We start from the raw sequence: 26,752 nt of genomic DNA on the forward strand, positions 1-26,752 counted from the left end.
GTTATATTACTGTATACAGCGCTGAGGGTTATATTATTGTATACAGCGCTGGGGGTTATATTACTGTATACAGCGCTGAGGGTTATATTACTGTATACAGTGCTGGGGGTTATATCACTGTATACAGCGCTGGGGGGTTATATTACTGTATACAGCGCTGGGGGGTTATATTACTGTATACAGCGCTGGGGGTTATATCACTGTATTCAGCGCTGGGGGTTATATTACTGTATACAGCGCTGGGAGTTATATTACTGTATACAGCGCTGGGGGGTTATATTACTGTATACAGCGCTGGGGGTTATATCACGGTATTCAGCGCTGGGGGTTATATTACTGTATACAGCGCTGGGAGTTATATTACTGTATACAGTGCTGGGGGAGTTATATTACTGTATACAGCGCTGGGGGTTATATTACTGTATACAGCGCTGAGGGTTATATTACTGTATACAGCGCTGGGGGTTATATTACTGTATACAGCGCTGGGGGTTATATTACTGTATACAGCGCTGGGGGGTTATATTACTGTATACAGCGCTGGGGGTTATATTACTGTATACAGCGCTGGGGGTTATATTACTGTATACAGTGCTGGGGGAGTTATATTACTGTATACAGCGCTGGGGGTTATATTACTGTATACAGTGCTGGGGGTTGTATTACTGTATACAGCACTGGGGGGGTTATATTACTGTATACAGGGCTGGGGGGTTATATTACTGTATACAGCGCTGGGGGTTATATTACTGTATACAGCGCTGGGGGGTTATATTACTGTATACAGCGCTGGGGGTTATATTACTGTATACAGCGCTGGGGGTTATATTACTGTATACAGCGCTGGGGGTTATATTACTGTATACAGCGCTGGGGGTTATATTACTGTATACAGCGCTGGGGGTTATATTACTGTATACAGCGCTGGGGGTTATATTACTGTATACAGCACTGGGGGTTATATTACGGTATACAGCGCTGGGGGTTATATTACTGTATACAGCGCTGGGGGTTATATTACTGTATACAGCGCTGGGGGTTATATTACTGTATACAGCGCTGGGGGGTTATATTACTGTATACAGCGCTGGGGGTTATATTACTGTATACAGCGCTGGGGGTTATATTACTGTATACAGCGCTGGGGGTTATATTACTGTATACAGTGCTGGGGGAGTTATATTACTGTATTCAGCTCAGAATAAGATGGAATTTTTAACCCTTTAAACCCCAGAATATATTTGAACTAAAGGCATCTGGTTCTTCTTATCCGGTTACATAGTTACCAGCCGGTTGGTGATGTTTCCGTATAAAGTGGTCTCAATAAAGCCCCCAGTGACATCTTTTGGCTCCTACCTCCCTGATTGGGACATCCTAGCGTCTCTGGGCAGTTGCTGTGGGGTTTGTTTGCATTGTGCCAGTATGTGCCCATCTGCCCCTTCAGCCGGTGAGTGGTGGACGGGGGTAATTACTCGGGTAATTAGCATCTCTGACCCTCTGTACTAATCAGTGAAGCCCCCTCTCCAGCAATCAGACGGGGCAGCTGAATAGGACTAATCAGTGTCAGGAAGAGAGAAATCAGCGCATGGAGAGGGGGGGCAGTGCCACCAGCCCCCACCATTAACCCCTTCACCACAGGTAGGCTGCCTGGGTAGCACTTAGCACAATCACCCCTATTTCAGGTGGGTTGTTACGGAGGTCCCTCTCTTCATGCACGGCGTGTAGAGTCTGAAGTGGCCTCTGATCCCATCATTATTTTTTTATATCTGCAACACAGACTGGAGAGGTGTATCACTGTGTACTCAGGGCACAGCATGCAGCCCGCCCATTGATCTTGTGTTCCTAGTTGCCCAGGGGTTATCACAGTGGATTCCAGTGGGCATGCCAGGGTTCGGGGGTGTCACGGAGCCGGATAGTCCTAGCGACTACATAGTTACATAGTTACATAGGCTGAAAAAAGACCTGCGTCCATCAAGTTCAGCCTTTCCTATACCTGTTAATTTGTTGCTACCTCCGCTGACTTGTGCTCCCTTAGCCTGGGACTCACTCTTTCCCCAGTTCCCAGTCACTAGCCTAGACTCAGTGTAGGGTATAAACATACCTGGAAACTCTCCGGGTTTGACTCAGAGATTCCCGGGTGAGCGCTGCTCCTCCGGATCGCGGGAGCGGGGTCTTGACACGCCCTGTTCCCCGCCCATTTTCCCTTTAAATGGGGGTGTTTTCCGCTGCTGTCAGCAGGAACGCACCCGACGTCAGTCCTGGATGCATCCCGCAAGAAGTTCCCAGGTGTGGGTATAAACCAAAACGAAGACTGATTTATTCCTCTTCCACTCCTCCATGACGACATCGCGAGCTGGTGGATGCTAGAGACCTTGCGCTCCCCCACCTTCCGGTTGAGGAAGCCCCACAGATGCTCAATAGGTTTATGTCTGGAGACATGCTTGGCCGGTCCATCACCTTTACTCTCAGCTTCTTTAGCAAGGCAGCGGTCGTCTTGGAAGGGAGGGGATCACGCTCTGCTTCAGTATGTCACGGTACATGTTGGCATTCATGGTTCCATCAATGAACTCCCCAGTGCCGGCAGCACTCATGCAGGCTCAGACCATGACACTCCCACCACCATGCCTAACTGTTGTCAGGTCCTTCCCCTCGCCTCTAACTGCATCCCCGTCCGTCCGCGGTCCTCCCCGCCACCACTCCATCACGGCCGCCCCGCGGTTCAGGCCAGGCTGCGTCGTCAGTCTCTAGTGAGTCGCATACTGCACAAGCACTCAACTTCTTTGGTCGACCATGGCGAGGCCTGCTCTGAGTGGAACCTGTCCTGTGAAATCGCTGTATGGTCTTGCCCACCATGCTGCAGCTCAGTTTCAGGGTCTTGGCAATCTTCTTATCGCCTCGGCCATCTTTATGTAGAGGAACAATTGTTTTTTTCAGATCCTCAAAGAGTTCTTTGCCATGAGGGGCCATGTTGGACTTCCAGTGACCAGTATGAGAGAGTGTGAGAGCGATAACACCAAATTTAACACACCTGCTCCCCAGTCACACCTGAGACCTTGTAACACTAACGAGTCACATGACACTGGGGAGGGGAAATGGCTATTTGGGCCCAATTTGGACATTTCCACTTAGGGGTGGACTCACTTTTGGGAGATACTGTAGGTATTTGTGAGTTTCTCATCGTTAGCCACGGAATCCTGGAATGCCTGTTTTTGCATTTTGTTTGATATGTTGAGAATAGTGGAGGACCTTCGGGTTATGGAGTTTCTCCTTACCCGCAACTCCAGGAACCCAACACAGAGTCCCCTTTATAGGAACCTCTTTTTGTGGGAAATAAATATTTTCTAGCGTGTTCCAGTCTTAGTTCTAGAGTTATAGCGGGAGGAAGCTGGTCTTTTAAAGCAAAGTAGAACTTATGGAAGCAGTCTTTCTAAAGCTCTCTCCTGATCCAACAATTCTCTCCCCTATCTACCTCTCCAGAATTATTTTCCTGGGGTTGGTCCACTTGCTCTATTGTCCTCAATTTCTCCTTCTTTGCCCTCTTCTTCTGGACCCTTTCTGTGTCTCCTCTCTCGACCAAAAGGCAGGAGGATCACAAGAGGTTGAATGAAGAAGTGATGCGGAAGGAGTGAAGATAGATGAGCGAGTCCTCCTCCCCTGTGCAGCCCCCTCCTATTGATGAGAAGCTGTGTTGCTCGCACACTGACAGTCACTTCCAAAGTCAGAGACCTCCTGGGTGTCTTCCCCTGACAGAGCTGGCACTAGCCACAGAAGGGGAACTTGAAGGCCATGCAGAGACCCAATGGAATGACCAGTTCTTTCTCAATAGACTCTCTGATTGGAAGCCCCCCACCACGACCGGGGCATGTACTCTACACAGGATACCCCATGTTTATGCCTTACAGACCTTTGGTTATTCCTCAGACTTTACCCTCATCCCCGCTTCCCCCCCTTGGACCTTTGGCTTCTTTTACTGGCCGTTTGACTAACAGTTTTTGTGCCAGCTTGGGGCAAGGGCTTCCTTCTATGGTGGCTCTAACCACGGCTTTGCCCAGCTTCAGAGACAATGGAGAGGGATACTTCTCTCAGACCCAGGAACTGACTGCCCCTTGTGCCGGAACGCCAGACTTGCCGGGTGGCAGTAGGCAGCAGGAACCGCATGAAACACAGCATAAAGGTTCAGAGCCAGCAACCTACCCGGAGATGTACCCCGACCTGGCAGGTGAGCTACCTGAGAATTAAAAGTTTCCACTCTCAGTACAAAACAGTATTGACGGCTACTGTATAGGTCAAAGGGGGCTACTGAAACACTACATTGAATGATGAAGGAGCAGCGCTAAGTCAATGGCTACTGGGTCGGTGAAATGGAGTGGCCACCACCTGCCAGGCGCACACCAGAGAGAGAGGTGGCTACCAGCACTAGTTACATTATAAAGCTCTGTATTAGGATAGCTGGCTACCAGGACTAGTTTCTCTGTATATACAGAATGTGGCTCTGTATTAGGACAGGTGGCTACAGGACTAGTTTATCTGTATATAGAGAATATGGCTCTGTATTAGGACAGGTGGCTACCAGGACTAGTTTATCTGTATATAGAGAATGTGGCTCTGTATTAGGTCAGGTGCCAGGAAAAGTTGATCCATAGTCTAAAGCTGATGCTGGTGGCTGGTGGATCCGTCTTGTGGCTTCTAGAATGGACACAATCAGCAGTAGCAGAAATAACTGTAACATATGGGCAGTATTAGGGTGAACCTACCGAGGGTCACACGTGGCAAGTGGCAAATGACCTCAGGCAACATGTGGAGAAAGCGGCAGGATACAATTTAAATTTGTCAAGAAATAATTAATAAAAGGCTGAAATCATTTGTTTCTTTAGCGTAAGTCTCCCCTTTCCTATGAGGAGCTCCACATGGAATCTACGTGTAAAATAATTTGTGGTTTACCATTTCTGGGGAAATAATGGGGGGAAAATCCTTTTCGGTGGGTTGGTTGGGATAGATATTTCTAAATAGGTTAGGGGCGAGGCTCTGTGCCCCAGTATTACGCTAGCTGATCCTGCCAGCTGCGCTGCCCCCTCTGTACCCCAGTATTACGCTAGCTGATCCCACCAGCTGTGCTGCCCCCTATGTACCCCACTATTATGCTAGCTGATCCCGTCAGCTGCGCTGCCCCCTCTGTACCCCACTATTATGCTAGCTGATCCTGCCAGCTACGCTGCCCCCTCTGTACCCCAGTATTACGCTAGCTGATCCCACCAGCTGTGCTGCCCCCTATGTACCCCACTATTATGCTAGCTGATCCCGCCAGCTGCGCTGCCCCCTATGTACCCCAGTATTACGCTAGCTGATCCTGCCAGCTGCGCTGCCCCCTCTGTACCCTAGTATTACGCTAGCTGATCCTGCCAGCTGCGCTGCCCCTATGTACCCCAGTATTACGCTAGCTGATCCCACCAGCTGCCCCCTCTGTACCCCAGTATTACGCTAGCTGATGCCGCCAGCTGCGCTGCCCCCTCTGTACCCCAGTATTACGCTAGCTGATGCCGCCAGCTGCGCTGCCCCCTCTGTACCCCAGTATTACGCTAGCTGATCCCGTCAGCTGCGCTGCCCCCTCTGTACCCCACTATTATGCTAGCTGATCCCGCCAGCTGCGCTGCCCCCTCTGTACCCCAGTATTACGCTAGCTGATCCCACCAGCTGTGCTGCCCCCTCTGTACCCCAGTATTACGCTAGCTGATCCCGTCAGCTGCGCTGCCCCCTCTGTACCCCACTATTATGCTAGCTGATCCCGCCAGCTGCGCTGCCCCCTCTGTACCCCAGTATTACGCTACCTGATCCCACCAGCTGCGCTGCCCCCTCTGTACCCCACTATTATGCTAGCTGATCCCGTCAGCTGCGCTGCCCCCTCTGTACCCCACTATTATGCTAGCTGATCCCGCCAGCTGCGCTGCCCCCTCTGTACCCCAGTATTACACTAGCTGATCCCACCAGCTGTGCTGCCCCCTCTGTACCCCACTATTATGCTGGCTGAGCCCCAGAATACCAGTGCCAGTGCTATCCCCCTCTGTACCCCAGTTTTACGCCAACTGTTGCTGCAAGCGATGCTGCCCCCTCTGCACCCCATGTTAAGAAAGCTGATCCCACAATATTGATAAGGAATATCACCCCATCAGCAGTAGCGGTGTATGGAAAAACATTGCCGGGACATAAATGGAGCTGATCTTAATCTACTTGGTAGAAGAATGAACAAGCGCTGACTTTGACATCATTACAATTAGATCTTTAATGTGTCTTTCTTTCTGTCCTCTGCACCCGCCCTTCTCTCTCTCTCTCTCTCTCTCTCTCCTCTCTATCCTTTATCCCTCACCGTCAATCTGTTCGCAGGGGATGGAAAGCTGTACAGCTCCGACGAGGAGAAAACACAGAGCAAGACACCCGATCATGGCAGTGACCGCGAGGAGGAGGACAGCACAGGGGACAGTTGTGATGAGAGCCTTCCAGATAATGCTCCGATCCCCATCAGGTCCCGGGGCAAAGGGAAGAGCAGCGCCCAGGACCCTGTTGGTGGTGGGGTGGGCACTTCTGGGAAGAGCCGGCGGCGCAGGACAGCATTCACTAGTGAACAGCTGCTGGAGCTGGAGAAGGAGTTTCACTGCAAGAAATATCTGTCTCTCACCGAGAGGTCCCAGATCGCTCACACCCTGAAGCTCAGCGAGGTCCAGGTGAAGATCTGGTTCCAGAACCGAAGAGCCAAATGGAAACGGATCAAAGCTGGGAACGTAAGCAGCCGCGCCGGGGAACCCGTACGAAATCCTAAGATTGTGGTTCCCATCCCAGTGCATGTGAACCGCTTCACCATCCGGACACAGCAGCTGGAAGGGGGGAGGCCGTGACAGGAACGCGGCAGAGACCACATTTGTCTCATTTGTGCCATTATTATTATTCCAGCGACAATTTTATATGGGCAATACCGGACAAACATGGGATGTCCAAAGAGCCGACAATCAACCTGGATATATGAACACAACTTGCTGTGGCATCTGGAGGAGCCGCTGGGACCCGCCATCAGCATGATGATTTCTATGTGCAGGGCGCAGGGCAGTGACATCACAGATACCTATAGTCACCATGTCTTCAGAACCAAAATTAGGGATAATTGTTTAAAGAAAAACATGTAAAATGATAAAAGATTCTTTATTAGTTAATAAAATACAGTTTAAAGAGACACGGGTGTTTAAATTACACCTCCATGCGTAACCACATGCTGGATACCCCAAGAGCGGGTTTGGCGATAAAGTGTAAAAATCTCTTACAGATTTACATTGCGAGTCCTCTGAGCGGGTCTTGTGGGTTTGCTGAGTGAAACTTCTTCTCACGACTGTCTAGCAGGACTAAGCATGGGTCACGGGGAGCGCCTGCCGGGCTGTCTCACTGTGGACTGCGTCTCACCAACAATTACACTTTCACAGCCTCAGAACTGGTTTTCATGACGATCTGGTTTCTACAAAGGTTTGTAACTAGAGACCAAAGATTCAGGAAGTGTGACAGTTGTAGGTATACAAAAGGTTAATGTCAAGGGTTTAAAAACAGGTACCTCTGGGCGCACGTTACATGGCAGGACACCCAGAATGACGGTCACGAACAGTCTATACCCTTTACCTGGTTGTCCCAGAGTCTCCGGATGAAGCCCTGCTTCCCCGGGTCTCCATGGTCACTTCTCTCCATCTCCAGACAGGGGAGAGGTGTGTAGCCACACCCACTTCCCCTCCTACTCCCCAACTAAGAATGTGATTAGCTCCACCCACACGGGATAGCCCTGCCTACATAATCCCTTCTTGGCCCTGACCCTTTGTGAAGCCGCTCCCACAGAAATGTGAGAGCCCCTGGTAGGCTGCCCTGAGAAGTCCCTGGGTATGTTTGTTCCCAAGAGCTTACAGTCTGAGATGAGTCAGGACACACTAGCCATGATGTTAATCCGTGGCTGTGGATGCTGGAGTGATAGACGTTTTTTAGTAGGCGGAACGGAGCTGTGATGATGGAGCCTACACAGGACTGAGGCAGGGAGGCCTCAGGAGATTTGGATGGTGGGGGGATAGGAGAAACCTACTGGTCTCCAGTCTATCAGGGTGCATGTGAACCCCACGTGTGGGACCCATAACTGATGGTTACGCTTAGGCTCTGGATTGGGGCTTACAAGTTGGTTGGGTATATAGTTGGTTGGTATTCTTATGAATTACACTCCCCCCCCCCCCAAGCCCCGGCTGCTCGCACCAAACTAAAATCCAAGGAGCTGGTGGACTTTGAAGGTGGTCTTCGTGCTCCAGAATAGTAGTGGCGCAGCCGACCCTCCGCTCCCCAAACCCACCAAGCTCTGAATTCCAAGCTAACGATTTATTTTCCATTCTCTTCTTTCCTGAAAATCTCCAGAAATTGACAATCCCCCCCAAATCGATCCCCTCTTCCTGCGCGTCAACCCATTCCTCCCTCACACGTCCGTCACTCAGAAAGAGGCGGCCAGCTTTGCGCTCAGCCTTGTAGAGCCATTCAACGCCTCCGCGGACCTGGTGAATATTTCATGAGAGAATAAAGGGAAGCGAATCGGATTGTATATTATATTTATCCCCATATTAACTCCATTCCGCCTTCCGTACCAAGTACCGGTCTCCATACAAAACCCACCGCGGCCCTCCATGCACCGGGTGACAGGTGGCTCCACCATATAAATAGTGTCAGCTGGTTTGGGCCCCTGTTGATCCAGGAGCTCCTTCATACATTGGGCCCCTTGAAAGCCAGTACCCATAGGGCAGTAAGATGCACTGCTATACAAGCCTGCACAACGGGGCAGAATGCTCTGCATGGTGAGACGCTCTGCTCGGGCGGGGGGGGTTGCGCTCTCATCTCCGTGGGTAATGAGGCAGTTCCCGCTACTGATGCCACTTGTCAGAACTGAATCTGCTAATGAATTTCGTAGCACTTGTAATCAAGGCGTCCTGTCTGCGGGTGATTAACAAACCCCGCGGGGGTTCCCAGGCGCTCGCTGCTCAGGGAGGGGGCAGCAATTCCCTCCTCGGCACAACATGGAAAGATGGGGGTATTAGCAGGGCCAGTACCCCCTAATACCCCTGATCTCAAGACCCCCGGCATCACTCCTCAGCTCATCACACCTAAATAAGCACTATCACTCCTGTCTCTGATTGTTCTCCTGAGGAGGTAGTGGAACATGGGTTTGTCTCCCTGGAGAGGTACTTTTCACACAGCATGATCAGTAAAGGCTTAAATTACCTCCAGCTGGAGACTCAGCTTTACCCGGAAGCCCGAGCTACAAACAGCTTTACGAAATGAAGCCCAGGGGCAGCCAAGGGTCCCCAGCCAGACGGTGGGCAATTTAGGGAACGTTACCACCCGCCGGCAGATCAGCCCCATCGGTACGTCTAGTCACCAGTTTCTCCTACCGGAAAGACTTGAACCTTAATCGGTCTGAGGAGCTATATGTCTGTATCACCCTCTACCACTTCTGCTGGGAGGCTGTCCCACTTAACTACCACCCTCAGAGTAAAGTAAAACCTCCTTCCATTGCAGCCTCTGACCCTCTAGTGTTAGATTCTGTCCTGTCCTTTCTATATTTAAATGTCTCTCATATCCCCCCCAGTCTCCTCTCTCTTCTCTCCCCCAAATCGGACACATTGAGCCCCCTCCAGTCGTTCCTGATCATTTTCTTGTAATCCATTCTCCATTTCAGTCGCCTTTTCTGAAGTCTCTCCAGAATGTTAACACCGTTCCCCAGATGGAGTGTCCAGCACTGTACTCACTACTCCAGATGAGAAGATCTGTAAAGGGGCAGAACCAGCTCCCTCTTCCTGCTTCTAACACGCTCTCCCCCATTCCCCTAGCATTAAACTGCGGCCACCGCACTCTCCCCCATTTCCCTAACATTAAAGTGCAGCCGCCGCGCTCTCCCCCATTCCCCTAGCATTAAACTGCGGCCACCGCACTCTCCCCCATTTCCCTAACATTAAAGTGCAGCCACCGCGCTCTCCCCCATTCCTCTAACATTAAATTGCAGCCGCCGTGCTCTCTGCCATTCTTCTAACATTAAACTGCAGCCTCCTCGCTCTCCCCCATTCTTCTAACATTAAACTGCAGCCGGCACGCTCTCCCCCATTCTTCTAACATTAAACTGCAGCTGCCGCGCTCTCCCCCATTCTACTAACATTAAACTGCAGCCGCTGCGCTCTCCCCCATTCTACTAACATTAAACTGCAGCCGCCGCGCTCTCCCCCATTCTACTAACATTAAACTGCAGCCGCCGCGCTCTCCCCCATTCTTCTAACATTAAACTGCAGCCGCCGCGCTCTCCCCCATTCTTCTAACATTAAACCGCAGCTGCCGCGCTCTCCCCCATTCTTCTAACATTAAACCGCAGCCGCCGCGCTCTCCCCCATTCTTCTAACATTAAACTGTTTTACTTTGGAGATATGAAGTGGAACAGAGACGCAGTACCGCTGTTCAGGAGACTGACGAGGTGCAGAGATCCCACCTGAGCCTTTTAGCTCAGTGTCGGCTTCTTCACGTGACAAGCGTTTATGAAACAATCAGGTTTTTTGGCTCATGTACTTCCCTGCCCATGTTTATCACAAAGTAAATGGCAGCTTGTTAGGGCAGTCTGTTTATTACACATACATGACACAGGGCACAGTATATACACAGAATATAAATATTTATACTGTACAGTTTGTACACAACTTCTGTCTCCCCTCCGCTTCCTCATCTGCTACAGATTTTTCAGCTGCTAAGGCTCCCATCCACCAAAAATGGACTTGAAGCACTGATGCTCAGCCATTCCCAACCTTTCCCAGCCCTGACTGCTTGTACCTCTGCCCCCCTTCCCCAGCTCGTACCTCGGCCCCTTTTCCCGCTTCACCGGCTCGTGCCTCTGCCCCCCTTCCCCAGCTCGTACCTCGGCCGCCCCTTTCCGCTTCACCGGCTCGTACCTCGGCTACCCTTTCCGCTTCACCGGCTCGTACCTCGGCCACCCCTTTCCGCTTCACCGGCTCGTACCTCACCCTCCCATCCAATTGCCCAGAGCCATGAAACATGCCCAAGGAACCCAGCACTGAATCATGTGGAACTTAGGCGTTAATATTGTCGTCATCGCACCTCACGCTTCTGGGACTTTCCTGTACGTTCCATTGTATCACATCCATCTCGGACGCTCCTGGAGCAATGACACTCATTTGTCTCCTCTCAAGAATCTCCTAGACGCATCAGCTCCTATGTTAAATATAAAGGCAATTCTGACTTTTCTCCAGCTGCCAACCCATTACGACACAATAAATCCTCTCGCGTCATTTTAGGGCCATCAACAAATCCTGACATTTAACCTCCTCCCATCTTTCTTATGGCGATTCTGTATCTAGACCATTCATCCAGTCCAGATTACCAATCGCCCAGGCCCCCCATCCAGCCCAGGCTATCCAATCGCCCAGACCCTCATCCAGCCCAGGCTATCCAATCGCCCAGACCCTCATCCAGCCCAGGCTATCCAATCGCCCAGACCCTCATCCAGCCCAGGCTATCCAATCGCCCAGACCCTCATCCAGCCCAGGCTATCCAATCGCCCAGACTCTCATCCAGCCCAGGCTTTCCAATAGGCCCAGATCCTGATCCAGCCCAGGCTTTCCAATAGGCCCAGATCCTCATCCAGCCCAGGCTTTCCAATAGGCCCAGATCCTCATCCAGCCCAGACTATCCAATCGCCCAAACCATCCAGTGTCTCAGACTATCATCCAGTCCGGACCGTACTGCTGGAAAGCTTAGGCCTAAATGTTGGTTCAATCATAGCCAACAGTCGTCCCTACCGCGTACCTTTGGCCACTATCCAATGACTATCCTGCGGTTTGGATGCTCGCCAAGCTGAGAATGGCTTCTCATCCAGATTGTCATTAAACCAGCTCTATTCTCTGGCTTAGTGATTATTAGGTACGGATTATGTTGTCAAGTCCCAACCTTGCTGCCTTGTCCACCTCGACCCCTCAAAAAACATGTCCGCTAGTGATACTCCAAGTGCTCACGTGTATGAGATACAATCATTCCCTAAAATGTTCCCGAACCACTGAGGGGCGTAAGAGACTAATGTTATGTAAAGGCAACTTATCACATTATGGCAGAAAACTACCCCTCACCCTGAGGCCCACTAGTGGTGTGGAGCAGCACAGGTTAGTGTGTGTGTATTACATATATAAACACAGCGGGGTACATGCCAACATCTCAATACCGGGTACACGCACATACTTAAACACTATGTCATGTCTGGCATGTTACACAGACACCGATATATATCAGTCCTGTACACTGTATAAACATAGCAGCACAGTGTAAAGATCTGAGGCCGTTACCCCTGTGCAGGGCTGATTTATATTATTCAGCCGTGACAGCAGTGATTAAGAGTGTGATAATAAGAGAACGGGGCGCGCATGCCTGGAAAGGTGCGGAGCTGATGGATCGCTGCAGAGCAAAATCCAGTATCCTGAGAAGGGAAATAAAAAAGGCCACAACAGCCAAGAAACCCTGTGCATCGAGATGGACCAGAAGGCAAACACAGGTCACCGAGTGCCGGCCGAGGAGGCCAGCGGCAGAGTCACACAGCGCTAGGAGTCTGGAAGTGCAGAAGATAAGGGCAGTCGGGGTGGACAGCGTCCAGTCACAGGCCGGGAGTAGGACTGCACCCATCGCTGGGACAGCCATACTGGAGCAGGATATCGGCACATTCTGTGCTGCCAGCTCGCCGCGCGTAGGAGAGTGGGGTGAGACCCCGCGCGTCACAGCATTTCACATCAACGCCGTACTGTGGAGACAAAATGGGAAGCGGGTGTATAAATATAACGCATGTATAGTTCAATTGGTAAGGAGAGCTTTACCTATGCATTGTGCAGGGCTAGCTCGCCGTGTTTGCTCCACACAACCACTACACTACAACATGTGATGGGCCCCCAACTTCTTTCCAACCTACTCCACCACACACAGTGTTGCCCCCAGGGGTTGCAACTTGTTTTCGGTTTTCTCACCCAAATGAGGAGTTGTGTGCACACCACATTAGCCATGGCTGCTGACAAATGAAGAGCTGATCGTCCATCTCCGTCGCCGTAGGTCTCATTCACCTCCTCCTTGGTTCCGTGAGCGAGCAGCGTGACCACCATTCGTAGATCATCCTCCACCACGCCTCGCAGAAGCTGCTGCCCCAGAGGAACGTCTGAGGCGTCCAGGGGGCACAGGAACAGCTTCTGCTCGTACTTGGCTCTGATCCAGCGCTCCTTCTCCTCCCTGCATCACAGTGAAAGAGGGTCAACGATATCTTCCAGTGATATACCCTGCTGACGTCTAGCACACCGTGTGGGGCAACAAACGCGGGAATGCCCTGTGGTTCTTAATATACACCAGAAACTAACTCCACCACAGTGTGTTCCTTAACTTACAGATTATACCTGTAGTTTGTGGGAAGGCTCCGACGCCATGTTATTGGTAAAATGATGGGGGCGGGGTCACTGGTAATATGGTGTTATACTGGGGGGATGCAGGGGGTACGTAGTATTGGTAATACTGTATCACTAGGCGAGCCGTGACACCGCATGACGCGGCAGGCGTGCGAGCCGTGACACCGCATGACGCGGCAGGCGTGCGCGCTCGGGGGAAGAACTGTCAATGATACATAAAAAGCAAACCCCTGTGAAATGTCATGTTTAGATGGTGCTTTGGGGAAAACGTTGTAGATCCATATGTGCGTTAACCCTGTTTCGACCTGGATGTTATCTGTCGTGCATGGACAACGAGACAATCCCTGACTGACAGTTACTGACAGAAACCCCCCAGAGACAGACAGTCACAAGGCCACAGCTTGTATAGGCTGACGAATCCGACAGAAACTCATCAGGACCGACAATCTCCTCCTATTGTTACGAACGGTAACATGTTGGGGGGTTGCACTTTTGCAGCCTACGGGCCGCCTGTCCCCCATGATTACGGGTCTATTAGCAGCCTGGCTGACTCTCTCCAGACTCTGTTACGATCTCACCTGCAGCTTTATACCCAGTCACGCTCTGTCACGGGTCTTACCTGGAGCTCTCTGGGGCAGGCTTGCTGTATCCCTCCGTTGAATGCTCCCAGATACTGTTGGCGAGACTGTTCCCAATCGCCATCATGACCATAGTAAGTTCAACCGGCCAGTCATCGAGATCCAGGGAACGGACGCGGGATAAGTGAGTGCCCAGATTGCGGTGAATCCCTGAGCACTCGATACACATTAGGGCACCCAGGTTAAGACTCGCCCAGTCAGGATCTGTAAAAAAAACAAGAGCTGTTCAGATCCTTGAGGGATCCAAAAGTGATTGTCAGAGGTCAGTCCATCACTAGAAAAAGAAGTGGTGAGTGATCAGAGAACGCGTCGAGCGGGGGCCCGGCACGGCCCAGACTCCCACTCGTCACAGCAGAACATGACCTAAGGGCAAAGACAATGAGAGCAGCCATTTTGTACTCACTGGGGGTGTCACAGTCAACACATAAGCTGTTTCCCCGCACGCTCCGAATCGATTGGATCGCAAGAGCGTCGCTCTGGCTTCCGAGACGGGTCTGGAACAAGAAAGGGAGGGAGTCCCGAAAAACATTAGAGGTTTGCTCTGATGTAATTGTTTGCATCACCCATATAGTCACGTAGCGAAACTATATGATCAGCAGTCACGTCTGGATCATACCTTGTTCTTGGTGCTCTCGCAGCCCTGAAGGCTGGCCAGAATCTGACTCTCTATGGCCTGGACCCACAGCTCACGATCTTCGTACAGAGATGCCTCAAAGTGCCAACTCTGACCACTAAGCGACACAATAACAAAGCCATACGACTCCTCAGGCTCTGGAAATAAAAAGAAAATCACCTAAACGCACGGCTCGGCAGACAAGAACGGCCTTCACAACCACCAGCGTAACGCGTCACCCCCAACCCAGCCGCCAGCGTAACGCGTCACCCCCAACCCAGACGCCAGCGTAACGCGTCACCCCCAACCCAGCCGCCAGCGTAACGCGTCACCCCCAACCCAGCCGCCAGCGTAACGTGTTTCTCCCCCAATCCAGCCGCCAGCGTAACGTGTTTCTCCCCCAATCCAGCCGCCAGCGTAACGTGTTTCTCCCCCAATCCAGCCGCCAGCGTAACGTGTTTCTCCCCCAATCCAGCCGCCAGCGTAACGTGTTTCTCCCCCAATCCAGCCGCCAGCGTAACGCGTCGCCCCCAACCGAGCCGCCAGCGTAACGTGTCACCCCCAACCCAGCCGCCAGCGTAACGCGTTTCTCCCCCAATCCAGCCGCCAGGGTAACGCGTCACCCCCAACCCAGCCGCCAGCGTAACGTGTTTCTCCCCCAATCCAGCCGCCAGCGTAACGTGTTTCTCCCCCAATCCAGCCGCCAGCGTAACGTGTTTCTCCCCCAATCCAGCCGCCAGCGTAACGTGTTTCTCCCCCAATCCAGCCGCCAGCGTAACGTGTTTCTCCCCCAATCCAGCCGCCAGCGTAACGCGTCGCCCCCAACCGAGCCGCCAGCGTAACGTGTCACCCCCAACCCAGCCGCCAGCGTAACGCGTTTCTCCCCCAATCCAGCCGCCAGGGTAACGCGTCACCCCCAACCCAGCCGCCAGTGTAACGCGTCACCCCCAACCCAGCCGCCAGCGTAACGCGTCACCCCCAACCGAGCCGCCAGCGTAACACGTCACCCCCAACCCAGCCGCCAGCGTAACGTGTCGCCCCCAACCCAGCCGCCAGCGTAACGCGCTTCTCCCCCAATCCAGCCGCCAGCGTAACGCGTCGCCCCCAACCGAGCCGCCAGCGTAACGCGTCGCCCCCAACCGAGCCGCCAGCGTAACGCGTCACCCCCAACCCAGCCGCCAGCGTAACGCGTTTCTCCCCCAATCCAGCCGCCAGCGTAACGCGTCACCCCCAACCCAGCCGCCAGCGTAACGCGTCACCCCAAACCGAGCCACCAGCGTAACACGTCACCCCCAACCCAGCCGCCAGCGTAACGTGTCGCCCCCAACCCAGCCGCCAGCGTAACGCGTCACCCCCAACCCAGCCGCCTGCGTAACGCGTCACCCCCAACCGAGCCGCCTGCGTAACGCGTCGCCCCCAACCGAGCCGCCAGCGTAACGCGTCTCCCCCAACCCAGCCGCCAGCGTAACGTGTCACCCCCAACCCAGCCGCCAGCGTAACGCGTCACCCCCAACCCAGCCGCCAGCGTAACGTGTTTCTCCCCCAATCCAGCCGCCAGCGTAACGCATCGCCCCCAACCGAGCCGCCAGCGTAACGCGTCTCCCCCAACCCAGCCGCCAGCGTAACGCGTCACCCCCAACCCAGCCGCCAGCGTAACGCGTCACCCCCAACCCAGCCGCCAGCGTAACGTTTCTCCCCCAACCCAGCCGCCAGCGTAACGCATCGCCCCCAACCGAGCCGCCAGCGTAACGCGTCGCCCCCAACCGAGCCGCCAGCGTAACGCGTCACCCCCAACCCACCCGCCAGCGTAACGCGTTTCTCCCCCAATCCAGCCGCCAGCGTAACGCGTCACCCCCAACCCAGCCGCCAGCGTAACGCGTCACCCCCAACCCAGCCGCCAGCGTAACGCGTCGCCCCCAACCGAGCCGCCAGCGTAACGCGTCGCCCCCAACCGAGCCGCCAGCGTAACGCGTCACACCCCCAACCCAGCCGCCAGCGTAACGCGTCGCCCCCAACCCAGCCGCCAGCGTAACGTTTCTCCCCCAACCCAGCCGCCAGCGTAACGCATCGCCCCCAACCCAGCCGCCAGCGTAACGCGTCACTCCCAACCCAACCGCCAGCGTAACGCGTCACCCCCAACCCAGCCGCCAGCGTAACGCGTCACCCCCAACCCAGCCGCCAGCGTAACGCGTTTCTCCCCCAATCCAGTCACAAAGCGACTCAGTGAGGAGAAACCTCCAACAAATCACCTCTAAACCCACCATCTGTTGTGTTGGGGACCCCCTCAGAACGCGGGGGTCCACTGCTCTTTTTCCTGCGATGTTTCTTGCGGTTGGCATGCGGAGAAGGTGGTGGATCCTGTTTTGGGCTCGCTGTGCCACCCACATTGGATGCAGGGCTGAGGGAGTCACTCGGACAAGTGCCTGCAGGGAGAAGAATACGAGTGTCAGCTCACTTTCCAAATAATCACAACCGGCGCCCCTTATAGGTGCTTCCATTAATCACAAATGTGGACCCAGAGAGGCGTTCTTCACACTTTTTACTCGCATGGGATATGATTGGATTACGCAGGACCTTATTTCGGCGCTTACACGGGTGTAAAACCGGCAGCCTACGTTTAGATGAACTTTCTTTCTCTATGCCGTCTGCGTTTAGTAAATACCATGTTACAGTTCCACGCGTTTGGGGAAGCACAAAGTATGAAATGTAAGCACAAGGGTCCCATGAGGAAGAGAGGAGGAGAAGCTGTTTTATTTCACTGATGAATCTCTTAGGGAGCCCTTTCGGCCCCAGTGCCGGATCATGGAGTCAAGCCCAGAGAACCCAGTGCGCAAATTGCGCAGACCTCCGTTCGCATTAGTATCACCTACCTGTGACCGTGTCGGCCCACTGCTCCCCGCTGCACACCGAGAAAGACCTCTGAGACATGCCACCTCCTTCACTCTTAGCACTGAAAGCGGCCAGGCTGAGACCGCTGAGTGACCGCTCGGACGGCAGAGACGAATGAGAGGACCCTGGAAATTAGCACGGAACAAATAAGAGTCCGAGAAACCAATAAGAGGGGTTATATGGTGTAATAGGAGGGGTTATATGTATAATAGGAGGGGTTATGCAAATGAACGGAAAGGGTTATATGCAGGTTTATAAAGGTTGGATGTATGCATCTCATACAGCGGGGTTCATACTCCCAATATGGCGGATGGTTTGTACCCCTAAGAGTTACGGGAAGATTTATACAGAATAACTGGGGTTATAACGGGGGGTAAATGAAAAATCAGAAGTCAAAGGAAGCGATACTTGGGGCTCATACGGAGCTGAATAAACTGAATAAGTTATAGAGACTGGTCGCAAGCTCTCATCCTCCTATATAAACACACAGGGTGGGGGTGCGTGGCAGGTAATGGGACCCTCATTATACTCGAGATCGTACAATCAGCGCCTGTGTAATTGTCAAATTTGATGCTAATGATTAATGAATTAAACATGTGCCATCAATTAGTCCTGTGAGAATAATTCTGCATAAAGCAGCGGGTAATGTAATTACAGAACATACATAACGAGCTGTTAACATCCTGCAGACAGGATCAGAGAGAGTGAAAAAACGCTCGCATACAGAGAGACGACGGGGCAAATCCCGACTCCAACAACAGCGGCGATCCCACAGGCTGGGGCAGACTGCGGTCATTACATTACAGAGACGGGGACAACCTCAATGGACAGGGCTGGCCGTGCGCAGGGGAGGCTGCAGGGGAGGCGGTGGCCGGCACGCGCTGGGGAGGCGGTGGCCGGCGCGTCCCGGGAAGGGGAGGCGGTGGCATGCCAGGGAGGGAAGGCGGTAGCCGGTGCGCGCCGGGGAGGGGAGGCGGTGGCCGCGCTCACAAGAGTGGCCACATTAAACAATGAATATTTAGCAGGGAAGGGTTAAAACTACTTTTCTGTGGTTCTGTGTTAATCGTCGGTTCCTCCCCAACATCTCTTTAGCCTCCCTTAGACTCGCAATAACTTCTTCCGTTGCAAAGACTCGATTCTCTCTAACATGACTTTCCCCAAAAATCTATCCTTCACACCCAACAAGCTAATCTTCTCCTAAGTTGTTTTCTCTATCAGAGAGGTCTGTGGGCAACCACTGGATCATTTTCTCACCACCAAATCTCTACTTCGTAAACATCTGCAACCTTCCGGAATCCATCCTTCCCTCCCATTGCCTTCTCCACAGAGCCACCAAGGGCCTTAACGCCATCTTCATTGGGATCCTCTTGTGCATCTTTGACTGCATGGTTCTCATTGGGTTTCTCTCCATCTCCATGTCTCCTACACCCCATTTTTGCCTCTCCTCAAGCTTTAACCCATCGGCAGCAGCACAGAGAACAGGCTCCCCACATCTCCTGACCTGTCTGAAGCCCTTCGTCACAAACGGCCGAGCAGCGATCTTATCTTCGATATCTCCTTCCTACCACAACATCTTTCTCTATATCTAGCGTTCTTCCCTCCATCCTGCCCTACCCCGGCACCCAAATGTATTCCTTATCGTTTAGCACTTCAGCAAGCTCAACACCTTGGGGCCATATTCATCATCTTCCACCACAACCGCGGCGCCTGCCCGGGGAGCACAGGAACCTGTAACGGAACCACGGCGCCTGGGGGGCGCAGGAACCTGTAACGGAACCACGGCGCCTGGGGGGCGCAGGAACCTGTAACGGAACCACGGCGCGTCTGTCTGGGGAGTGCAGGAACCTGTAACGGAACCACGGCGCCTGGGGGGGGGCGCAGGAGCCTGTAACGGAACCACGGCGCCTGGGGGGGGGGCGCAGGAGCCTGAAACGGAACCGGTGCGTCTGTCTGGGGAGTGCAGGAACCTGTAACGGAACCGCAGCGTCTGCCTGGGGAACGGTCGCAGTGGAATTCAGTATTTAACAGGCGATGTGCAGCGACTGAACTAAAAGGTGTGACGTTACAGGGATTGAGGTAAGTACCTGTGTGTGACGTGAGCTGGCTGCTGGCTCCAGGGGGCCCACTCGTTGCCCTGGGTGGTCTCTTTCCAGGAACTTTGACGGTTGTCCGAAGCAAATCAATCTGCTTCCCGTGTATATTCTGCATATAGTCCTGTGGCAAGCGACAGACAGGATCCGATCATGGAGATGAAAAGAGACAAAGGTATGGGAAGTGTCCAGTGCTGGATATACTCAGTCTATGCCAACAACACTTCCTTCCGACAGAAAGTGAGTGCGTGCTACGCATGCACACAACGGAGTGTGCGGCCCCCTCCCGAACCCGTTAGTAATTAGCACTTCTCATTTCCTGCTCTGAGTGGGATTCACAGGAGCTGCTATTAACACACGTGATTAACACACATTCAATTAACTTCTCCAAACAATCTAATTGATGCCAAGCAGACAATTAACAGGAGGTGAAAGTGATGACATGCAGCAGAAATGTCTTCCCAAGAAAGCCCGTACACACCATTTCAAGCATGTCGGCTTTACACTAAAGATACATGGCAGGGGCACACAGGAGGGCCTTACAACCTATTATATCCCTGTATATTCCTCATATTATATACTCTACGGCCGTATAACTAACCCTGTCCTTATAACCCGTTACATCCCTGTATATTCCTCATATTATATATTCTATACTCTCCGGCCGTATAACTAATCCCGTCCTTATAACCCGTTATATCCTGTATATTCCTCATATTATATATTATATACTCTCCGGCCGTATAACTAATCCCGTCCTTGTAACCCGTTACATCCCTGTATATTCCTCATATTATATATTCTATACTCTCCGGCCGTATAACTAATCCCGTCCTTATAACCCGTTATATCCTGTATATTCCTCATATTATATATTATATACTCTCCGGCCGTATAACTAATCCCGTCCTTGTAACCCGTTACATCCCTGTATATTCCTCATATTATATATTCTATACTCTCCGGCCGTATAACTAATCCCGTCCTTATAACCCGTTATATCCCTGTATATTCCTCATATTATATATTATATACTCTCCAGCCGTATAACTAATCCTGTCCTTATAACCCGTTATATCCTGTATATTCCTCATATTATATATTATATACTCTCCGGCCGTATAACTAATCCCGTCCTTATAACCCGTAATATCCTGTATATTCCTCATATTATATATTATATACTCTCCGGCCGTATAACTAATCCCGTCCTTATAACCCGTTATATCCTGTATATTCCTCATATTATATATATATATATACTCTCCGGCCGTATAACTAATCCCGTCCTTATAACCCGTTATATCCTGTATATTCCTCATATTATATATTATATACTCTCCCCCCGTATAACTAATCCCGTCCTTATAACCCGTTATATCCTGTATATTCCTCATATTATATATTATATACTCTCCGCCCCGTATAACTAATCCCGTCCTTATAACCCGTTATCTCCTGTACATTCCTCATATTATATATTATATACTCTCCGGCCTGTATTGGATCAGATAGCATGGCCTCTGTGGGGAGTAGATTCCCACACTTTTAATTGTCTTACTGCAATTAACAGTTTTCGCTGCTTTAAGTGAAAATTCCAGTTTTCTACCCTAAACCTCCACTTTTAATCTATATAGTGACTCTTTATAAGGCTCTGTATCAAATGCTTTAACAATAAAAAAAAATGAATCCGTCCACCAGCTGGCCCCCGGGCCATATTACTCTCACTTCTTTTTAGAATGCAATTTAGTTAGTCTGACAAAATCTGTCCTTCATAAAACTGCCTAGGACACTCACGTGTGGAGTAAAAGTGGGTATTGAGTGGAGAGAGGGTTCACTCACATGTGGGGTAATAGGGGTATTGAGCTGAGAGAGGGGTCACTCACGTGAAGGCTCGGATGGTAGGTTAAGACACCGTTATCACACAGGGTGACATACTTCTTCTTCCACTCCTTGTTTAAGGACTTCCCGCTTCTCTTCAGAAGGACCCCCTGTGTGGAGCAGACAAGTAACTGGCAGAGCAGCGAACATGCGCAGTGCAGAGCACACATCTGTGACCAGCACAAGGGCACCTTACACGGCATGCGGGGCATGATTCACAGCACACGGCACAATAACCCACTTTTTGCCCACTCTCGTACCTCAAACTATTCTCGTGGTTGAGGAATGGATGCAGCGCATGCACGGGGCAGAAACTGCAATCACAAGGGGCAGAAACAGATACGACGCACAAAGCGGGTAGGAGCCCTGAGAGACATGCACAGAAAAAGAGACATCAAACGAACACAATCACCCCCGAAATAATAAAACCTCACGGCTTCTGTGAGCCGCGGCCGGCGGCCCTCTAGATACTCGGCTCCAGACGTTCCTTCAGAAGCCGGGATGCGCCGCAGTCTTCATCAAACCCACAGAGCACAAGCCCCATTATACCTCTTTCCAGCAGCGTCGTCGGAGGGCCCGGCCGCTCTCACGGCTCCCAGGAAGCTCAATTTTTCTTTTTCAGCTTGAAAGGACGGACAATCTAAAATGGCACCTTTTATGCATCGCGCTGTACCGTGCATTCACCTGGTTCTCGGGGCAGTGACCTGGTTCTCGGGGCATTAATAAGAGGCTCAGGTTTAAAACCCAAGCACCGTTCTGCTGGTTTCTGGCAAGGCGGGGGTTAATCCGCTTCACTTATGGAACAGGCTTGGGGAAAAATTCAAAGCATCTCTACAGCACCATCTACAGGCGGAGCGCCACCTACAGGCGGAGAGCAGTACAGCCGGCATTCAGCACCAAGGCTGGGCCCAAGCTGCCTTTACATGATCTACTCACAGAAAGCATGCAGCCAACAGAAAGAGGAGAGAAGCACATGCAGAGACACTGCGCACATGGGCCCCGGTGCAGGGGAAGGAATGAACCATGATCATACAATCAGACATACCCACAGCGGCCGCTCACCTCGGAGGGGCCCATGGGCAAAGACACCTAAGTATGGCAGCTTAGACAGACCCATGGGGAGAGACACCCGATGCCCCACACTGAGCGCAGACTACAGCAACAAAATGAGCTTTCAAATAACACAGCTTACAGTGACAGCACTACGCGGCACCGGCACGCAGAGCACTACGCGGCACCGGCACGCAGAGCACTACGCGGCACCGGCACGCAGAGCACTACGCGGCACCGGCACGCAGAGCACTACGCGGCACCGGCACGCAGAGCACTACGCGGCACCGGCACGCAGAGCACTACGCGGCACGCTGCGGCATCATGGTGACACAGATGGGATTCCGGCTGGCGCACTAGGGGTTAATATCCCACAATACAGCAGCGGTATTTTCTTATGTTTTTGCTTTCCTTATTGCCCCCTTGGCACACGCACACCACACGCACACATGGGATCTATGCGGGGCCCCACCTGTTTGATAGGAATGGCTCTTCCACTGCCAACACTCTCAGATTTACATTCCGGGGCCCTCTTCTCTCTGTCCACCTCTGCTCCCCTCCGAGACTGGAAGAGAACAAGATACAGGCGCACATTACAACGGTACAGGAGGAGGTACTGCACGCACACTCTATACAGCGATACACTACGCGCACACTCTATACAGTGATACACTACGCGCACACTCTATAAATGTACATGATGAGACATCACACACTACAGCGGTACAGGAGGAGGTACTGCACGCACACTCTATACAGTGATATACTACGCGCACACACTCTATAAATGTACATGATGAGACATCACACACTCTACAACGGTACAGGAGGAGGTACTGCACGCACACTCTATACAGTGATATACTACGCGCACACACTCTATAAATGTACATGATGAGACATCACACACTCTACAACGGTACAGGAGGTACTGCACGCACACACTATACAGCAATACACTACGCGCACACTCTATAAATGTACATGATGAGACATCACACACTCTACAACGGTACAGGAGGACGTACTGCACGCACACTCTATACAGCAAAACACTACGCGCACACTCTATAAATGTACATGATGAGACATCACACACTCTACAACGGTACAGGAAGAGGTACTGCACGCACACTCTATAAATGTACATGAGACACCACACACACTCTACAATGGTACCAGAGGAGGTACTGCACGCACACCCTATACAGCGATACACAATGCGCAAACTAACAGTACGCAGGGTACCACTCACATTCTACAGTGATACAATACACGCACACTCTATAAATGTAAATGATGAGACATCACACACTACAGCGGTACAGGAGGAGCTACTGCACACACACTCTATACAGTGATATACTACGCGCACACTCTATAAATGTACATGATGAGACATCACACACACTACAACGGTACAGGAGGAGGTACTGCACACACACACTATACAGCGATACACTACGCGCACACTCTCTATAAATGTACATGATTAGACATCACACACTACAACGGTACAGGAGGAGGTACTGCACACACACTCTATACAGTGATATACTAAGCGCACACTCTATAAATGTACATGATTAGACATCACACACTACAACGTTACAGGAGGAGGCACGAGACATCTTACAGGAGAGGATGGAACTTCACCCACACGGAGAGGGCAATAGATATGGGTACAGGAGGGGCACGCTGTGCACACACTCACACATTACCCAAAGACGCACCCTCGCCTAATCCCTCTCCTACCCCGTGTCTGTCTCTACGTATAATATCAGAGGCGGCAGCGGGAATCCTGCTCGGGACACAGGACACGGAAAAAAAAGGCATGAAATGAAGCAACAGAGGGGCATGCGCGACCACATCATGGGGAGGAAAAAAAAATACACATTGTCGGTGCCATTCCAATAATTTTATTCAGTTACAGACTTTGGAGGGAAGGGGAGCAACCGGAGAACAGAGGAGGAAAGTCTGGTACAAAACAGCATGATAGACGAGGGACCTCCGGCCGCCGTGCGATAGATCTCTGAATGTCCGGGCGTCAGCAGGAGGACACAATAATAAATATACAAACTGCAAAAGGCTGGCTCCAGAAAGTGCTTCCCATGGAGATACTCAGTAACCATATACAGAGCACGAGGATTACATTCAGACAGGAAGAAACAGCAGCATGTCAATAAGATGGGGTTAGGCGGGTTCCCACGAGGATCCCCTGGGTCCAAGTGTCCAGGCGTCATCCAGGGCAATGGGAGGAAGGGGCAAATCCGTGCAGGCTGCAGGGTGGAGAGCGGCTGTCCAACAGAGGGGGTCTCCAGCACTCAGTGCCCCCTGCCCAGGCACAGTGGGGGAGGGGTTGTCCCGTATTTTTCCGTTCAGTCAGTACCCCGTAGTCCCTTTCTCCTTGCAGGAGGGAGGAAGATGGGGTATAAGGCCACCCGTTGCACCCCGGGGCCACAATCAGGGGCAGTTGGTAGAATGAGCTGTCAGATACTTGCGAAGCACAGACACGCGGCTCTGAGGAGGTGGTAGGGGAGCCAGCGGGAGCCTTTGAAACGTCCCAGTCTAGAAAAGGTGAAAGGTTCCAGTACAGAAAAGGGACGAGAGGAAACCCGACATAGAGACAAATGAAGAACCCACACTGTGTCATGGACTTTAACGTGATGGGAACCCACCATGACATGGTAGAAGGACCTTATATGAGTGATGGAAGCTCACACCATGCGGCATGAAGAACCTTACATTTGTGTGAAAACCCATACCTTATGACACAGGAGGCCTCCTCATTATATAATCTGAAAAGGTCAGGGGAAGGGCCTCACCGAGAGCCGCCCGGTCAGGGGAAGGGCCTCGCCGAGAGCCGCCCGGTCAGGGGAAGGGCCTCGCTGAGAGCCGCCCGGTCAGGGGAAGGGCCTCGCCGAGAGCCACCCAGTCAGGGGAAGGGCCTCGCCGAGAGCCACCCAGTCAGGGGAAGGGCCTCGCCGAGAGCCGCCCGGTCAGGGGAAGGGCCTCGCTGAGAGCCGCCCGGTCAGGGGGAAGGGCCTCGCCGAGAGCCGCCGGGCCATCCACCACCAATAAGCGATACTACAAAGGCTCTTAAGTGAGATGACACAAAGGTCTGCAACTCTTGGGCGGCAGAGCCTTTGACAAGACTTCAAAGACCCTCACTGAGTGACTAGGAGGCAGTAAATATGGAACCGAGTTTCACGAGAGAGCTCGCACTACGGGATAAATGAACAAAAGGGGTCTTACGCCACAAGGAGGTCTTCAGAGTGTGACAGAGAGTACATAATGCAAAACACAACACACTCCATCATATGAAAATCACAGCGTGTGCTTAATATGTAAAAACAGAACACGTTTCATCTGAAAAGTTTACCTCCTGGAGAAATCTGCCTTAAAGCCCTTACTTTAGCCCGTCACATGGGAAAGAGCATTATACACGGCTCGCTGCTTTACCTATACATTATACAGGGACCAGCTCGCTGCTTTATCTATACATTATACAGCCGCCAGTGGGCTGCTTTATCTATACTTTCTACAGGGGCCGCCTCGCTGCTTTACCTATACATTATACAGGGGCCGCCTCGCTGCTTTACCTATACTTTCTACAGGGGCCGCCTCGCTGCTTTACCTATACTTTCTACAGGGGCAGGCTTGCTGCTTTACCTATGCTTTCAATAGGGGCAGGCTCGCTGCTTTACCTATACTTTCAATAGGGGCAGTCTCACTGCTTTACCTATACTTTCTACAGGGACAGCTATCTGCTTTACCTGTACTTCATACAGGGCTGGCTCAGTCCTTCCTGCAGTACAAGCTCTCTGGGTCGGCCCTTTATCATGCGCACGGAGGTCAGAGAGAGAAGACGTTTACTTCTCCTGCAAACTCTCCTATAAACCCAGACAGACGCAGGCTAATGGTTGCATTTAACTCTCTCACTACAAACCAGGACTGTTACTCGTATGACATCCTCCATACATGACCACGGGTGGATTCATCCGTGTCTCAGCTCCACCTGTGCTAATGAAGCCTTTAGTACATATATTCACTGGCCTTATCCCAACTCCAGATCCCTCTCTGTGGACACTTCAATGGAAATCCCAG

General features: G+C 51.9%; 2 protein-coding genes and 1 long non-coding RNA gene across 4 annotated transcripts in view; 1 reads left to right on the forward strand and 2 right to left on the reverse strand.

Annotated features, from left to right (window-relative positions):
* The first annotated feature begins 3,786 nt into the window (after nt 1–3,786).
* On the forward strand, nt 3,787–7,188 carry GBX1 (gastrulation brain homeobox 1). The gene is made up of 2 exons (XM_053467794.1): nt 3,787–4,219; nt 6,379–7,188. Exons 1-2 carry the CDS (start codon nt 3,787–3,789, stop codon nt 6,885–6,887), a joined length of 942 nt encoding a protein of 313 aa, XP_053323769.1. The 3' UTR covers nt 6,888–7,188.
* Nucleotides 7,189–10,644: 3,456 nt separating this feature from the next.
* Nucleotides 10,645–11,177, reverse strand: LOC128497222 (uncharacterized). Its single transcript, XR_008354285.1, has 2 exons — nt 11,053–11,177; nt 10,645–10,927 (listed from the first exon to the last, which is right to left on the reverse strand). It is a non-coding gene; the product is annotated as an uncharacterized LOC128497222 (long non-coding RNA).
* A 917-nt stretch (nt 11,178–12,094) lies between these two features.
* AGAP3 (ArfGAP with GTPase domain, ankyrin repeat and PH domain 3) overlaps nt 12,095–26,752 on the reverse strand; it is a 33,745-nt gene continuing 19,087 nt past the window's right edge. For both annotated transcript variants that reach the window (XM_053467088.1, XM_053467087.1), the window contains exons 9-18: nt 23,118–23,210; nt 21,601–21,705; nt 19,709–19,838; nt 17,606–17,749; nt 16,997–17,158; nt 14,739–14,893; nt 14,526–14,616; nt 14,104–14,326; nt 13,059–13,314; nt 12,095–12,838 (exon numbers count right to left, since the gene is read on the reverse strand). In XM_053467088.1, coding sequence (XP_053323063.1) covers nt 12,695–12,838; nt 13,059–13,314; nt 14,104–14,326; nt 14,526–14,616; nt 14,739–14,893; nt 16,997–17,158; nt 17,606–17,749; nt 19,709–19,838; nt 21,601–21,705; nt 23,118–23,210 — 1,503 coding nt within the window. In that variant the 3' untranslated portion in view covers nt 12,095–12,694. The remainder of the gene's footprint in view (nt 12,839–13,058; nt 13,315–14,103; nt 14,327–14,525; nt 14,617–14,738; nt 14,894–16,996; nt 17,159–17,605; nt 17,750–19,708; nt 19,839–21,600; nt 21,706–23,117; nt 23,211–26,752) is intronic.

The sequence above is a fragment of the Spea bombifrons genome, chromosome 5, assembly GCF_027358695.1.
Source record: "Spea bombifrons isolate aSpeBom1 chromosome 5, aSpeBom1.2.pri, whole genome shotgun sequence".
Classification (NCBI taxonomy): domain Eukaryota; kingdom Metazoa; phylum Chordata; class Amphibia; order Anura; family Pelobatidae; genus Spea; species Spea bombifrons.

What these genes read in the sequence shown, in the direction of transcription:
- GBX1 (XM_053467794.1), top strand. Translation starts at nt 3,787, where the DNA reads ATGCAGAGACCCAATGGAATGACCAGTTCTTTCTCAATAGACTCTCTG. An exon ending in GATGTACCCCGACCTGGCAG is followed by an intron (nt 4,220 to 6,378) that starts GTGAGCTACCTG and finishes ATCTGTTCGCAG; the next exon opens with GGGATGGAAAGCTGTACAGC.